Source organism: Phyllobates terribilis, unplaced genomic scaffold, assembly GCF_046119375.1.
Source record: "Phyllobates terribilis strain yellow unplaced genomic scaffold, ASM4611937v1 Scaffold_8__6_contigs__length_399053987, whole genome shotgun sequence".
In the NCBI taxonomy this organism is placed as follows: domain Eukaryota; kingdom Metazoa; phylum Chordata; class Amphibia; order Anura; family Dendrobatidae; genus Phyllobates; species Phyllobates terribilis.
Genome location: NW_027362768.1, coordinates 245,586,272 through 245,602,468, shown reverse-complemented (window position 1 = coordinate 245,602,468; position 16,197 = coordinate 245,586,272). Strand labels below are relative to the sequence as shown.

At 46.2% G+C, this 16,197-nt stretch overlaps 1 protein-coding gene across 2 annotated transcripts in view; it reads right to left on the bottom strand.

Moving 5' to 3' along the window:
- Positions 1-1,330: 1,330 nt before the first annotated feature.
- Positions 1,331-16,197, bottom strand: part of FOXRED2 (FAD dependent oxidoreductase domain containing 2) — a 262,874-nt gene continuing 248,007 nt past the window's right edge. For both annotated transcript variants that reach the window (XM_073644100.1, XM_073644101.1), the window contains exon 9: positions 1,331-1,799. In XM_073644100.1, the coding sequence (XP_073500201.1) occupies positions 1,609-1,799 (191 nt within the window). In that variant the 3' untranslated portion in view covers positions 1,331-1,608. The remainder of the gene's footprint in view (positions 1,800-16,197) is intronic.

The following is a 16,197-nucleotide window of genomic DNA, read 5'->3' as shown; positions in this document are numbered from 1 at the left end:
AGTAGAACTGTTTGGTAGAAACACAACTCGTCGTGTTTGGAGGAGAAAGAATTCTGAGTTGCATCCAAAGAACACCATACCTACTGTGAAGCATGGGGGTGGCAACATCATGCTTTGGGGCTGTTTCTCTGCCAAGGGACCAGGGCGGCTGATCCGTGTACATGAAAGAATGAATGGGGTCATGTATCGTGAGATTTTGAGTGCAAACCTCTTTCCATCAGCAAGGGCATTGAAGATGAAACGTGGCTGGGTCTTTCAGGATGACAGTAATCCCATGCACACCGCCAGGGCAACGAAGGTGTGGCCTCATGAGAAGCATTTCAAGGTCCTGGAGTGGCCTAGACAGTCTCCAGATCTAAACCCCATAGAAAACCTTTGGAGGGAGTTGAAAGTCCGTGTTGCCCAGTGACAGCCCCAAAACATCACTGCTCTAGAGGAGATCTGCATGGAGGAATGGGCCAACATACCAGCAACAGTGTGTGCCAACCTTGTGAAGACTTACAGAAAACATTTGACCTCTGTCATTGCCAACAAAGGATATATAACAAAGTATTGAGATGAACTTTTGTAATTGACCAAATACTTATTTTCCACCAAAATTTGAAAAAAAAAATTCTTTCCAAATCAGACAATGTGATTTTCAGGATTTGTTTTCCCATTTTGTCTCTCATAGTTGAGGTCTACCTATGATGTCAATTACAGGCCTCTCTCATCTTTTTAAGTGTGAGAACTTGCACAATTGGTGGCTGACCAAATACTTTTTTCCCCACTGCATATTGGCCACATAGTGTATTTGTGCACCTGTACATTAATTTAATACTAAAGGTATGCAGGCTCTATTTTTTCCTTTTTGTAGCACATATTGGTGTGTGTGCCCCGCCTACAGGGCTCTGTACCCTTATCCACCCATTTTCCCATACAAGGTTTTAATTGCAAGCTACGCCTGTTTTCTTTTTCACTCCCTCTTTAAGACCCTTTTGAAACCTGGTTATTAAAAAGTTAAAATATAGTTTTAATTCCTAAGATTAAGTTCGCATGATGGGTTTTTGACGCTGTGTATATTTGTTGGCCCAAAAACGCAGCATATTGTAGTTCCAGCAAAGATAAAGGGATTTATAGAATTTTTTTGCCCACTGTGCTTTTTTGACATAGTGTAAATTGACCTGGGATGAGTGTTTTAAATCCACAATATGTCAATTTTTATGTGCTGAATTTCATGTGCAGCTTTTCCCCATAAAATTGTAGTACATGCGCAAAATCTCCAGGTGAAAAACCTATGTAATCCACACATGAATGTATCAAAGTTTTGTCAATGCCAAATACCAGGAAGTATCAAAAGTAAAGCAGATTTATTTAAAACATGACATATCAAAAAAAAGAGAAAAAACCATAGCATCATGCACTCAAAAACTCAATGAAAAAAAGGCAAGTAACCTAATTCTCTTAATAGGGGCAGAAATGCTGCAAAAATCTGCAACATCAAAAACTTACCAAATACTCATTTTGAGAAAATAGCCTAAGGCTCCCCTTATCTAAAAGTACATTTCTTTGTGACAGACGGGCAATAACAGGAGACAACTTGGCAAGTGGACAATGGCAATTGAAATGTCATAGTTCATCTTTCCTGTAACTCTGGCTATCTGATATAGCAGTCTTAACTTCACTTTTCATTGGAAATCCTGGATGATTAGTAAATTTCCATAGTTCATCTTTTCTTTTGAGGCCTTGGCCCTGCAGATATACCTGCTGGCAAAAAATTGGCAACTTCTGATGTGTCAATGAAAAGCCAAAACAGGAATCTGCAAAACAAAAGAAATATCAATAATCAAATGATTAATAAACAATACAGTCATAAAACCAAACAAAAAAGGTAAACTGAAATTTCTCTGATAGAAACTTATTTTAATTTTACACTAACGGAAGCAGAGACAACACTCAAGTCATGTTCCCAAATTGTCATGCCCAGGCAATTGGTATTGACTGCTACCACAACTGTACCCACGGCAAGTCTGATAGTGATTGGCCCCTGCGTATAATATGATTGCTTGGTTGATCGGTATACATAGCTAACTAGCAAATCTGTATGTCTGGTTGTTCATCAGGATGTCTGAACGTTTGGCCAATGAAAGCCCTGAAAGTTCCATTATAACCCCTTTACCCCCGAAGGCTGTTTGCATGTTAATGACCAGGCCAATTTTTACAATTCTGACCACTGGCACTTTGAGGTAATTACTCTGGAACGCTTCAACGGATTCCACTGATTCTGACATTGTTTTTTCATGACATATTGTACTTCATGATAGCGGTAAAATTTCTTCGATATCACTTGCGTTATTTTGTGAAAAAATCGGAAATTTGGTGAAAATTTTGAAAATTCTGCAATTTTCAAACTTTAAATTTCATGCCCTTAAATCAGAGAGATATGTAACACAAAATAGTTAAGAAATAACATTTCCCACATGTCTACTTTACATCAGCACAATTTTGGAACCATATTTTTTTTGTTAGGAAGTTATAAGGGTTAAAAGTTGACCAGCGATTTCTAATTTTTTCAACAAAACCATTTTTTTTGGGACCACATCACATTTGAAGTGACTTTGAGGGTTCTATATGACAGAAAATACCCAAAAGTGACACCATGCTAAAAACTGGGCCCCTCAAGGTGCTCAAAACCACAATTAAGAAGTTTACTAACCCTTTAGGTGCTTCACAGGAAGTTTTGGAATGTAGAAGAAAACAATGAACATTTAATTTTTTCTCACAAAAATTTTAATTTAGACCCAAATGTTTTTATTTTCGCAAGGGTAATGTTATGATCTGAAACAAGTACTAAGGAAAGATAGGGGAAAGCTGTCCCTACAGTAAGACTAAGCTGAATCCCTACGATGTAGCGAACAGACCCGCCTTTGTCCTCGGTTAGTCTGAAGGAAGACCTATAGCATAAGGGGAGGGGTCCCTAAAATAACTAAGGACTGGGACAAAAATGGGACACCTCCTAAACAGAGAAGTTGTTGCAGAACACAAAAAGACAAACAGACAAAAAGGTACTAGAGGTCCCAGAAGGACCAAGCGAACTGACAGAGAAAGGCACCGAAGCACCTGGCTAGAGAAACAGTCAAACACTGAAGTCCAGCACAGCCAAGAGGGCGGAGCTCGAATACAAAAGGCAGATGGTCACGTGACCGCAAAACACAAGATGGGAAAAAACAAACAGGAGGGTTCTGTAACATCCCTGGCGGAGTGCTTGCATAGTGCACCACCTCCCACTATGCAAGACCGCAATCTTACCTGTCAGTCCAGCCTGCAAATCTTGCTCCAGCTCATGCTGTGTGCATGTCTCTTGACTGACTGCTTACGGCGGCGGCCCGGTTACTTCCTGATTCTTATAGCTGCTGTGGGCGCACCCCTAATGCGTCTCCAGCCTATTGCTATGAGTCTCTGGATATTTAAACCCCCTCCACCCAGTAGGAGGTGTCTGAGCAACACTATCATTCAGTGTGCTCCTTGACTCTGAAGTTGCCAGGTCCAGCTCTGCTTCTTCTCTGTTTCCGCCATCTCTGGGGGCTGCATACCCAGACCTGTTATCTGTGACTACTTGTCCGTTTCCGCCATCTATGGGGGCTGTATACCCAGGCCTGTTATCTCTGACTTCTAGTCTGTTTCGCCTCTCTGGGGGCTGTATACCCAGGCTCGTTCTTGTATCTCATTGCAGTAGCAGTTCCTGTCTGAACTGTATCCTAGCCTGTTACCTGTTTTTCTCTATGTCTGTACCTTCCCTTTTCCTGCAGTATCTGAACCTACACCTAACTCCAACTCGTTGTCTCTGTACTTCTGTTTGTGAGTTTTGTGTCCACTCGCTACTTCATAGTACCTTGTGTGTATCTGGTTCTGCTTGTCCCTTTTCCCTTCCTCCATATCCACCTCCTGTGTTCTAGCCATCTTCCTGCATTTTCCAGTCTGTTCCATGTGAACAGAGCCCTGTCCTCTCTGCCTGCACCTTCTGCCCTGTTCTGCTCTGCCTTGTCCACCGCACCTGCGGTTTCGCTCTGCTCTGTCTTGCCCACCGCTCCGGCGGTTTCTCTCTGCTCTGACTTACCCACCGCTCCGGCGGTTCCGCTCTGCTCTGCCTTGTCCACCGCACCTGCGGTTTCGCTCTGCTCTGTCTTGCCCACCGCTCCGGCGGTTTCTCTCTGCTCTGACTTACCCACCGCTCCGGCGGTTCCGCTCTGCTCTGCCTTGTCCACCGCACCTGAGGTTTCGCTCCGCTCTGTCTTGCCCACTGCTCCGGCGGTTTCTCTCTGCTCTGACTTACCCACCGCTCCGGCGTCTTCGCTTTACTTTGCTTGTCTACCGCATCTGCGGCTCAGTACCTGTCTCCCAGTCTGTACTGGACCCTATCCAGTCTGCGCTCCAACCTGCTAGTACCTCCCTGTCTGCACTCCAGCCGAGCTTGCCAGTGCCCACCTGTCTGCATACCAGCCGTGCTTGCCAGTGCCCACCTGTCTGCATACCAGCCGTACTTGCCAGTACCCACCTGTCTGCATACCAGCCGTACTTGCCAATACCCACCTGTCTGCATACCAGCCGTACTTGCCAATACCCACATGCTGTTTGGCTGCTTCGCGACCTTGAAGACTTGATGTGGTAAATGGAACCATGAATTCTGCTGTCTACCAAAAAATCCTGAAGGAACATGTCCAGCCATCTGTTCATGACCTCAAGCTGAAGCGCACTTGGGTCATGCAGCAGGACAATGATCCAAAACACACCAGCAAGTCCACATCTGAATGGCTTATGAAACACAAAATCAAGACTTTGGAGTGGCCTTGTCAAAGTCCTGTTTTTTTGAGCAATTACTGAGATTCTGACACAAACAACAGAGCCTATGGCTCAGAACAGTGCCGTGCACTGGTTGCATTGTGCTCCAAGCAGACCTTCAATCTATTTTTGCACTTGCTAATGTGATAAAGCAAGCCCTTGTAATCCACTTTTTGATTTTGTGGGGTTGAAATTCAGCTATCTGCAGAACTTGTCAATGCAGAGCTTCTGAGTGCAGAGCACAGAAAACTTTTTTTTTTCATTTGGTAATATGATCCAGTAATCCAAGTAGTATAGATAATCAGATCCAAAGGATAATCAGATCCAAAGAATTAAAATCCAATTTCTCATTATTCCAATAAAAAATGTGAACAAATACAAAAGTGCACCAACACAATATCAAGGTATTAAAACTGTAGGTAGATAGAGGTGATGGAATCTGTTTAATTATTAGCCTGTAGGTAAATATATGTAAGGATATATAAATTAAAATTAAGCTACTAAGGTGCAGCCGTGCAAAAGTGCCAGGTAAATGCATCATAATATATGTCAATGCATATTTGTATCATAGACTGCTGTGGTGCTCAGATGCCTCAAATAAACAGTTTGTGATACATGATATTGTTATGCAGCTCATATCTCATGAGTGTAATATATATAAAGGGTATACTTTTGTGGGAGCTACCATGAATTGCCACGAGGATGCGCATTTCTGCGTCTGCCTTCATCAGGGGGTGATATTGTGATAGGTTGGAAACGCTTTAATTTTTATTTTACATGCAAAAAAATAAAAAGACTGACACACAAATCTGATCCAAAACAAGGATAAACATTGGTTCATTTTTTAAATGTATGAGAAAAAACTGAGGTCAAATAAACATCCTGCTGAATCTACTTAGATGGGTTTAATGCATTAAATGCCAATGTCAGTATCAACTGTAGCATTTTAGGCTGCGTGCCCACGTAGCGTTTTTCAAGCGTTTACGCTGCGGAATTTCCGCAGCGTAAACGCTTGTTAAACGCTAGGTAATCCGCACCCCATGGTCCCCAAGGGGATTCCGCAAGTTCTATGCACATGCTGCGGATTTTTCCGCAGCGTTTATGCTGTGTTCAAAAATCCGCAGCATGTTCATTAATTTTGCGTTTCCGCAAGCGGAATTGCCTTGTGCAATGCATTAAAAACGCAAGGCAATTCCGCATGTGGTAAACGCGCGATAAGCGCGCGATAAACACGCAATAAACGCGTGCGGAATTCCGCATGCGTTTTTCCGGGAGAGGACATGCGGAAATGAAGCAGAAATTTTCTGCTTCATTTCCGCAACGTGGGCACATAGCCTAAGAGTTGAACCCCTTCAAACCACAAGCCTGTTTTCACCTTCATGACAAGACCAAATTTTACAATTCTGACCCCAGGGTTACTTTATGTGGCAATAACTTTGGAATGCTTCTACGGATCCCAGTGATTCTAAAATTGTTTTTCAAGATATACAGGTGCATCTCATTAAATTAGAATATCATCAAAAAGTTAATTTAATTCAGTTCTTCAATACAAAAAGTGAAACTCATATATTACATAGTCATTACAAACAGAGTGATCTATTTCAAGTGTTTATTTCTGTTAATGTTGATGATTATGGCTTACAGCCAATGAAAACACAAAAGTCATTATCTCAGTAAATTAGAATACTTTATAACAACAGCTTGAAAAATGTTTTTAAAATCCGAAATGTTGGCCTACTGAAACGTATGTTCAGTAAATACACTCAATACTTGGTCGGGGCTCCTTTTGCATCAATTACTGCATCAATGCGGCATGGCATGTAGGCCATCAGCCTGTGGCACTGCTGAGGTGTTATGGAAGCCCAGGTTGCTTTGATAGCAGCCTTCAGCTCGTCTGCATTGTTGGGTCTGGTGTCTCTCATCTTCCTCTTGACAATACCCCATAGATTCTCTATGGGGTTAAGGTCAGGTGAGTTTGCTGGCCAATCAAGCACAGTGATACTGTTGTTTTTAAACCAGGTATTTGTACTTTTGGCAGTGTGGACAGGTGCCAAGTCCTGCTGGAGAATGAAATTTCCATCTCCAAAAAGCTTGTCGGCAGAGGGAAGCATGAAGTGCTCTAAAATTTCCTGGTAGACGACTGCACTGACTTTGGTCTTGATAAAACACAGTGAACCTACACCAGCAGATGACATGGCTCCCCAAACCATCACTGATTGTGGAAACTTCATACTAGACCTCAAGCAGCTTGGATTGTGGCCTCTCCACTCTTCCTCCAGACTCTGGGACCTTGATTTCCAAATGAAAATTGGAACTCTGGGACCTTGTGGAGTCTGTCAATGACTGCCTTCTGGACATCTGTCAAGTCAGTAGTCTTTCTCATGATTGTGGAGCCTACTGAAACAGACTAAAGGACCCTTTTAAATGCTTGGGAAGCCTTTCCAGATGTTTTATATTAATTATTTTAATTTACTGAGATAATGACTTTTGTGTTTTCATTGGCTGTAAGCCATAATCATCACCATTAACAGAAACAAACACTTGAAATAGATCACTCAGTTTGTAATGACTCTATATAATATAGGATTTTCACTTTTTGTATTGAAGAACTGAAATAAATTAACTTTTTGATAATATTCTAATTTAGTGAGATGCACCTGTATTGCACTTCATGATAGTGGTAAAATTTGTTCGATATGACTTGCATATATTTGTGAAAATATCAGAAATTTGGCAAAAATTTAGAAAAAGACAGATTTTGGTAAGAATTTACCTGTAAAATCCTTTTCAGCGAAGGAAGGAAGGGAGACACAGATCCATTACTAGTGGGTAGGCAGAGCCCCACAGGATAGTTCACCTCAGATTTAAAAAAAGTGATGACCGGCCCCTCTACTTAGGCTCCTCCTACTCCCATGTTCTCCAGTCCGTACACAAGCTAAGGAAGAGCAGACAACACCAGCAGAACAGTACAACCACTTCTGAAAAATTCAGAAATGTGAGAAAACAGGTTATGCAATAACAGCAAGAAAAAATACACAGTCCTAGGTACAACTCACTGGACCTGACAACTGCGATGAGCTGGCGATGCTGGAAAAGAGCCGTAGTGCGCCAACCCCAGACCAGATGACCGCCATCAGGAAAAGGGTCGCGCTGCATCTAGAAACAAAAATATACTTCTGCCATGGGAGGGTGCTGTGTCTCCCTTCCTTCCTTCGCTGAAAAGGATTTTACAGGTAAGTTCTTACCAAAATCCGTCTTTCAGCAGCAGAAGGGAAGGAAGGGAGACACAGATCCATTACTAGTGGGACGTCCCAAAGCAGTCCAAAACTCTAGGGTGGGAAATAGTGGCAGAATCTCCAACACCCCAACAACTTAGGTAAGAGCGCAACCAGCGCCGAACAAAAAATTAAATAAAATAAAGAGGTAACCTAAACCACCGCCGCCTGCAGGACCCTGCGCCCCAAGGCCGCATCGGCGGAAGCAGTCACGTCCACCTTATAAAATTTAGTAAAGGTGTGAACGGAGCGCCAGGTAGCCGCCCGGCAGAGCTGCTCTGCCAAGGCCCCGGGAAGAAAAGTCCACGACGAACCAACAGCCCTCGTGGAATGAGCTCTAACTCTCACCGGACAAGGCTCACCCTTGAGCCGGTATGCTTCCAGGATAGCCAAACGTATCCACCGAGCTATAGTGTCCTTGGAAGCACGCTGACCACGTCGACGACCAGCAGGAATCACAAAAAGAGAGTCCGACTTCCGAAACCCTTGCGTGATTGAAAGATAGAACTTCAATGCCCGTACCAAATCCAACGAGTGCAAGGCCCGCTCCTTTGGACTCCTCGGCTTCGGACAGAGAGAAGGTAACACGATGTCCTGATTGACGTGAAAATGCGACACCACTTTAGGTAAAAAATCTCCACGGGTATGAAGCACCACACGATCCGGAAGAAATTCCAGAAAAGGTGGCGAGCAAGACAGTGCCGCCAACTCCGAAACCCTTCTCAAAGAGGTGACCGCAACCAGGAAGGCCACCTTCCAAGAAAGCAAGTAAAGCGTAGCCGAATCCATAGGCTCAAAAGGCCCATGCTGAAGAGCTTCCAGGACTAGATTAAGCCACCAAGGGGCCACGACCGCCCTCCGAGGCGGAAACTGACGAGCAACCCCACGAAAAAAAGAACGCACGTCCCTACGTGAAGCAATAGCCCTTCGAAAAAGCGCGGATAGAGCAGATACCTGACCTCGCAAGGTACCAACTGCTAGACCCTTGGCCAAACCATATTGCAGAAACGCCAAGAAGTTGGGGATGGAAAAAACCCTCGGGTTCCTTGACGATCCAGAACACCAAGAATAAAAAGACTCCCAAGTTCTGTGATAAATCCTAGTCGTAGCTGGACCTCTGGCCGCCCGCAAGATAGAAATAACCTCGGACGAAAAACCACGACGGTTTAAGATCTCGGTCTCAAGTGCCACACCGTCAAACGAAGTGCCTTCAGGTCCGGATGACGAATGGGCCCTTGGATTAACAGGTCCGGGCGAAGCGGCAGTGGAAACAGAGGCGCCGCCAGCAGAGACACCAGCGTCGAATACCACGCCCTCCGTGGCCAATCCGGGGCTACCAAAATTGCTGGCGCTCGTTCGAGTTTGATCCGCTGAATCACCAATGGAAGTAAGGATACTGGCGGAAACACATAGATCAGCTCGAACTGGTCCCACGGGGCCACTAGAGCATCTACCGCCACAGCCTCCGGGTCCCTGTACCTGGACATGAATGTCGGAACCCTGGCGTTCAGCCTGGATGCCATCAAGTCCACCTGAGGAGTCCCCCACCGGGAACACAGCAGTGCAAAGACCTCCGGATGGAGACTCCATTCCCCCGGATCCACCTGCTCGCGACTGAGAAAGTCCGCCGAGATATTCGGCACACCTGGGATATGAATCGCAGAGATGGCCGAAACCCTGGACTCGGCCCAAACCAGGATCCGGGAGACCTCCATCATGAGTCTGGAACTCCTCGTCCCGCCCTGATGGTTGATATACGTGACAGCCGTCGCATTGTCCGACTGAATCCGAACCGGCAGACCGCTCAACAGGACCGTCCAATGTCGGAGGCAGAGAAAAATTGCTGTCAACTCCAGAACGTTGATCGGTAGAGACGACTCCTCTGACGACCAGACCCCCTGAACCCAGAGGTCGTTCCAACCCCCCCTCCCCCAGTCAGTCAGACTGACATCGGTGGAAATCACCGACCACCTTGGGAGAAGAAAGGAATTCCCCAGGGATAGAGTTTCTGGACGTAACCACCATCCAAGAGACTCTCGCACCCTGCGGGAGATAACGACAGAGTGATCCAGTGAAGTCGGCGAATGATCCCAACTGGTCAGAATTAGATTTTGGAGATCCCGGAAATGAAACTGTGCAAACGGTATGGCGTCCATTGCCGCCACCATCAGACCCAGAAGGCGCATGCATTCCCGAAGGGACATTGCCATCGCCGACCTCATAGCCTGGACAAGCGACGAAGGTTCACTTGTTTGTCCGGAGGCAGGTACACCACTGCCCGTACTGTGTCGAAAAGCATCCCCAAGAACAGGATTGACTGTGTCGGTTCCAATGACGACTTCTTCCAATTGACCAGCCACCCGAAGTCCTCCAGGTGCTCGAGGGAGAGATCGCGAGCAGCCATCGCCTCCTCCGCTGTGGGCGACACAATCAACAGGTCGTCCAGGTAGGGCAGAACCGTAACTCCCTGTTTTCGAAGAAGCGCCATGAGTGGCGCCAGGATTTTTGTAAAAACCATGGGTGCCGAGGCCAACCCGAAAGGTAGGGCCACAAACTGGTAATGGGCCTGACCTATGGCGAAACGCAGGAAGCGCTGGTGGGCCCTGCCGATAGGGATATGCAAATAAGCGTCGCGGATGTCGATCGACACCAAGAAATCGTACTGCGACAGAGCCGCTACGACTGAGCGGAGAGACTCCATGCGGAATTTTCAGGTCCGGACATGAAGATTCAAATCTTTGAGATCCAGAATGGGGCGAAACTTGTCCTCCTTTTTGGGGACCACAAAAAGGTTGGAGTAAAACCCCCTTCCCTGGTCCTCTGGCGGAACCGGAACCACCACACCCTGCTGCAGAAGAGTGTCCACCTCCCGCAGCAGTGCTGCAGCCAGTTTGGGCTCGGACGGGGTGCGTGACTGACAAAACCTGTCCGGGGGACGAGAGTGAAACTCTATGAAATAGCCTGCCAACATAACCTGCGTCACCCAGGCGTCCGAAATATGGGACGCCCAAATCGACCCGAATTGTAGCAGACAACCTCCGACCCGAGAGCCTTCGAGCGGATTCCTGGCGTCAGTCCGCCTTAGCGGGTTTTTTGTCAACCTCCCGTTTGTCCTGACGGAAATGTTGCTTCCAAGGAATACGGGATTTCTGGGTGGACTTCTTACCGGAAGACGAGGGACGACTCGATCCCCAAGAAGGCTGACCGAACCGCCCCCTGGTCCGAAAGGACCGGCGACCACCACTGGCACTTGACCTGCCAGACGTGGAAGCTGCCGCCTTCCGCTGAGGCAAGGCAGCATCCTTATCCTTGGCCTTAGCAATCAGCTCCGTGAGTTCCGAACCAAAAAGATGACCGCCTTTGTACGCTAGACTAAGCAAACCTTGTTTCGAAACTGCGTCTCCAGTCCACTGTTTAAGCCACAGTGCTCTCCTGACTGTGACGGCCGAAGACTGAGCCCTGGACAGAACGGAAGTTGTATCCAGTACTGCGTCCCTGCCATAACGTGTCGCCTCTTCCAACAGCTGGAAAAGCCTTTCCACTTCCGACAGCGGAGTTCCATCCTGCCATGCCGTCCGCAGCTGGTCCAACCACCGCAGAGAAGCCTCACCGGCCCACATGGCCCCCAAGGATGCACGGAATCCATGACCCGCAGCCTCGTAGATGGACTTCGCCACTAACTCCGTTCTTCTGTCCAGAGGTTCCTGAAGACTGGCCTTCCCTTTAACAGGAATCAAGGAAGATTTGCTAAGCTGAGACAGAGGAACATCCACTTCAGGGGAGGGAACCCAATTAGCGATCGTCTCCGTGGCGAAGGGATACAAGGCATCAAAAAAACGCATCCCCTGGAAGCGTTTATCCGGACACAGGCATTCTTTCTCCACTGCCTCGTTAAGTTCATCATGCGCCGGCAATGTTGAACGAGCCCGACGTGGCTCCTGATACAGCCGGGCCGACTTGCCAGGCTTTGTCGGCTCTTCAGACAGCTGTAACTCTTCTCGCATGGCTCCAATAAGAGCATCCACGCGGCCCGAAAGTGTAGCAGATCGACTATGCCGAACTTCATCCTCAGAATGGGAGACTTCACCAACCGAGCTTGTTGGTGAATCCGAAGCCTCCGATGCACTGCGCGGAGGAGACAGTGCCACCACAGTCCTGCGGCGCTTCTTGCCTCGTGGTGTCGTTTGCAATTTAGCTGACACCCATTGACCCAGGAGGTTAGAAAGGCTGTCAATGGAGCGCGTGAGCGCCTCCACTTTAACATCACTAAGGGTCGAACTTGACGCCGCCGAAGACCCGGGTGTAACAGAAACGCGAGACCGATCCTGAAACGGATCGGGAGAGAGGTCCGCGCCCCCTGGACCCTGATCTGACATGCCTCCCACCTCAGATGCCAGCATGTTAGAATGAGTATAATAAACTAGGGTGTGTGAAAATTCCCTTTTTTATTTATTTATTTTTTTTTATTTTTATTTTATTTTTTTGGGGCACTGAAGGGTTAAAACTCTCCCCTAGAGAGAGTTACCCCAGCCCTGCAGAGCAAAAGTTAACCTAACGAACTGGGGGGAAGCGCCCTTTGAACCAGAAGCGTGCACCCCCAGAAAGAGTTAACAGCTCTGTTGAGCAGACCCCCTCAGAAGGGGTTAATGCTGCTGACACACTAAACACCTCACTGCCTTAAGAGGTCAGGGAAGTGAGAGTGTCCAAACAAAAAGTGGTAGCGGCAAATAGCACCTTGCTTGCCTTAGCAGGTCAGCCAAGGTGCTTTACAATGGAGAGAACAAAAAAGGAAACTTCTGCCTTCAGGCAGAAGCGACTCACCAGTGCCGCGGTGACTGCTCCTTCTGAGCCTGTGTGGGCGGTGAACGGGAAGCAGAGAGCAGGAGGTGCACGTGGAGGGAAGCCGGAAGGAGGGAGAGGGGCGGAGAGCTCAGTGCGTGCTAAGCCAGGAGGTTCCTGTCATAACTACCATGACAGGAAGCCGAATGACGCGAGGCCCCGCCCCCCGAGCTCACTCACAGAGCCCGCGCTCAGAGAGAAAGTGCGCGTTTTCCTGAAGGCTTCCTGTCCAAAAGTGATGGCAGGAAGCCAAGATAATAAAGCCACGCCCCCCGTTCCAACGGAGCCGCGCTCCTCGGTCCCTGCTCCCCAGCCCCCAGGGTCAGAGAATGCAGCGGTGATCCTCATACACCGTCTGCAAATACAGAAAAACAGAACATCACCACATGAAGTAACGGCGGCAGCCGCAGCCGCTGCTGAAGCACTCATACATAGAGCACTTACCCCACTGTGCGCCACAGGGACCCCCAGGGATGTGTGGCGCTTGTGGCCCTTGCTCCCCCCACGGCGGAGCGCGCAGGGACCCCACAGGCAGTGTGCGTCTCCGCCAGGAAGCGCCCTATGTCCCCCGGGGCCGGCAGGTTACTGCGGGGACCTCCTTAAGGGGTACGCAGGTCTGCCAGGGGAGGGCAGGGGTCCCGGCAGCGCCGAGACCCCCTGAGACCTCTAGACCACGGGGGATCCAGGTCTCCATTGGTAAATTTAAAATAAAAAATATTCTGAGGAGCTGCCAAGGCAGCGACTATCCTCTGCGACCTCAAATTTCAGACTGGAGAACATGGGAGTAGGAGGAGCCTAAGTAGAGGGGCCGGTCTTCACTTTTTTTAAATCTGAGGTGAACTATCCTGTGGGGCTCCGCCTACCCACTAGTAATGGATCTGTGTCTCCCTTCCTTCCCTTCTGCTGCTGAAATTCGCAATTTTCAAACTTTTAATTCTTATGTCCTTAAACCAGAGAGTTGTGTGACACAAAATAGTTAATATATAACACTTACCACATGTCTACTTTACATCTGCAGAATTTTTAAAATATGTTTTGTTTTTTTTCTTAGGAAGTTAGAAGGGTTCAAAGTTAATCAGCAATTTGTCATTAATCCAACAAAATGTACAAAACCATTCTTTTAAGGATCACATCACATTTGAAGTGGCTTTGAGGGGCCTATATGACAGAAAATACCCAAAAGTGACACCATTCTAAAAGCTGCAACTCTCAAAATCTTCAAACCCACATTCTAGAACTTTATTAACATTTTAGTTGCTTCCCAGGAATTTAAGCAATTTGGAACAAAAAAATTAACATTTTACTTTTTTTCACAAAAATGTTACTTCAGCCCCAATTTTTTTATTTTCACAAAGGTAACAGAAGAAAATGGACCACAAAATTTGTTTAGCAATTTCTCCTGAGTATACCGATACCAGATACCCAATGTTTGTATGCACAGCAAGGTTCGGAACGGAAGGAGCAACATTTGATTTTTTGAACACAAAATTGTTTGGAGAGTCCCTGATGTGCTTAAACAGTAGAAACCCCCCAAAAGTGACCTCATTTTGGAAACTAAACTCCTCCAGAAATTTATTTAGAAGTGTGGTTCGCACCTTGAACGCCCAGGTCCTTCACAGAAGTTTATAACCTAGAGCCTTGAAAATAAAAAAATCTAATTTTTCCCACAAAAATGTTGAACTGTGAAAATGAAAAAAACATAGATTTTTCCCACAAAAACGTTCTTGGATCCCCATTTTTTTTTTAATTTTCACAAGAAAAGCAAGAGAAAATGGAACCCAAAATTTGTTGTGCAATTTCTCCTGAATACAGCGATGCCCCATATATGGTTGAAAACTTTTAAGACACAGTTCAAAGCTCAGAAGGGAAGAAGCGCCATATTGGAGTTCAGATTTTGCTGGAATGGTTTTAGGGTGCCATGTCACATTGGCAGAGCTCATGAGGTGCCAGAACAGCAGAAACCCCCAAAAGTGACCTCATTTTACAAACTACACCTCCCAATGAATTCATCTAGGGTTTCAGTGAGCATGTTGACACCACATGTGCCTCACAGAATTTTATACCATTGGGAGGCAAACAAAGAATAATTACATTTTTACCACTAAAATGTTGTTTTAGCCCCAAGTTTTTAATATTTATAAGGGCTAATAGCAAAAAAATGGACCTCTCAGTTTGTTGAGTAGTTTCTCCTGAGTGTACCAATACCCTACATGTAATCGGGAACTACTTTTCAGGCACAGGTCAAAGCTCAGAAGGGAAGGAGCACCATAATTTGGTGCAGATTTTACTGTTATGGTTTGCGGGTGCCAGAACAGCATAACCCTCCATAAGTGACCCCATTTTACAAACTACACCTATCAATGAATTAATCTAAGAGTGCAGTGATCATATTGATGCCACGGAGGTGTCACAAAATGTTATACCATTGGGGAGTGAAGAAAAAAAGAATAACACTTTTAACACAAAAAATTAGTTTTAACCCCAGATTTTACATTTTCACAAGGACAAATGGGTTAAAAAGGCACCAAAGTTTGTCACACAATTTCTGCAGAACGCAGAAATACCCTATATGTGGCTGTACAACACTGCTTAGCCACATGGCGATACTCGGGAGGGATGGAGCGCTATTTGCCTCATGGAGCACAGATTTTCCTAAAATAGTTTGCTGATTCCATATACAGAGAGCCTAGAAGAGCTGAATCCCTCCTCAAGTGACCCCATTTTGGAAATGATACCCCTTTGGGAATTTACCTACAGGTGTAGTGACGATTTGAACTCCATGGGTGTTTTCCAGAAACAAGCAGCCGTGAATTACGATGAGTCAAAATTGGAAATCTGCTACTGTAGTGCCCATATATTGTAGTGCCCAGTACATTATGCCCAACTCATGCTTCTGGAGACATTCACCTGTAAATTAGGCGGGCTCCTATCACTACAGAAATGCCAAACATGTGGACGCTAAATGTGGTTTAGGCACACTGTGGGGCTCAGAAGGTAGGAGGGCATTTGAATTTGGGAGCGCATATTTGCTGATTTTCTTTTGGATGGGGGGGGGGGGTTTACAAGGGATCATTTAGCTTTTCCAGAGTCTTTGTACTACCAGTAACGTTGATGCCCCTATACGTCCGTTAACAGATGACGGACCTGAGTGGGGACTTGCTTTTTGTGTGGATTCATTATAAGTTTTGCTGGGAACATTTTACATAACATTTTGAATCAAGTTTATCCTGTGCTCTAACTCTGAGCATCTGGTTTCCATCTAAAT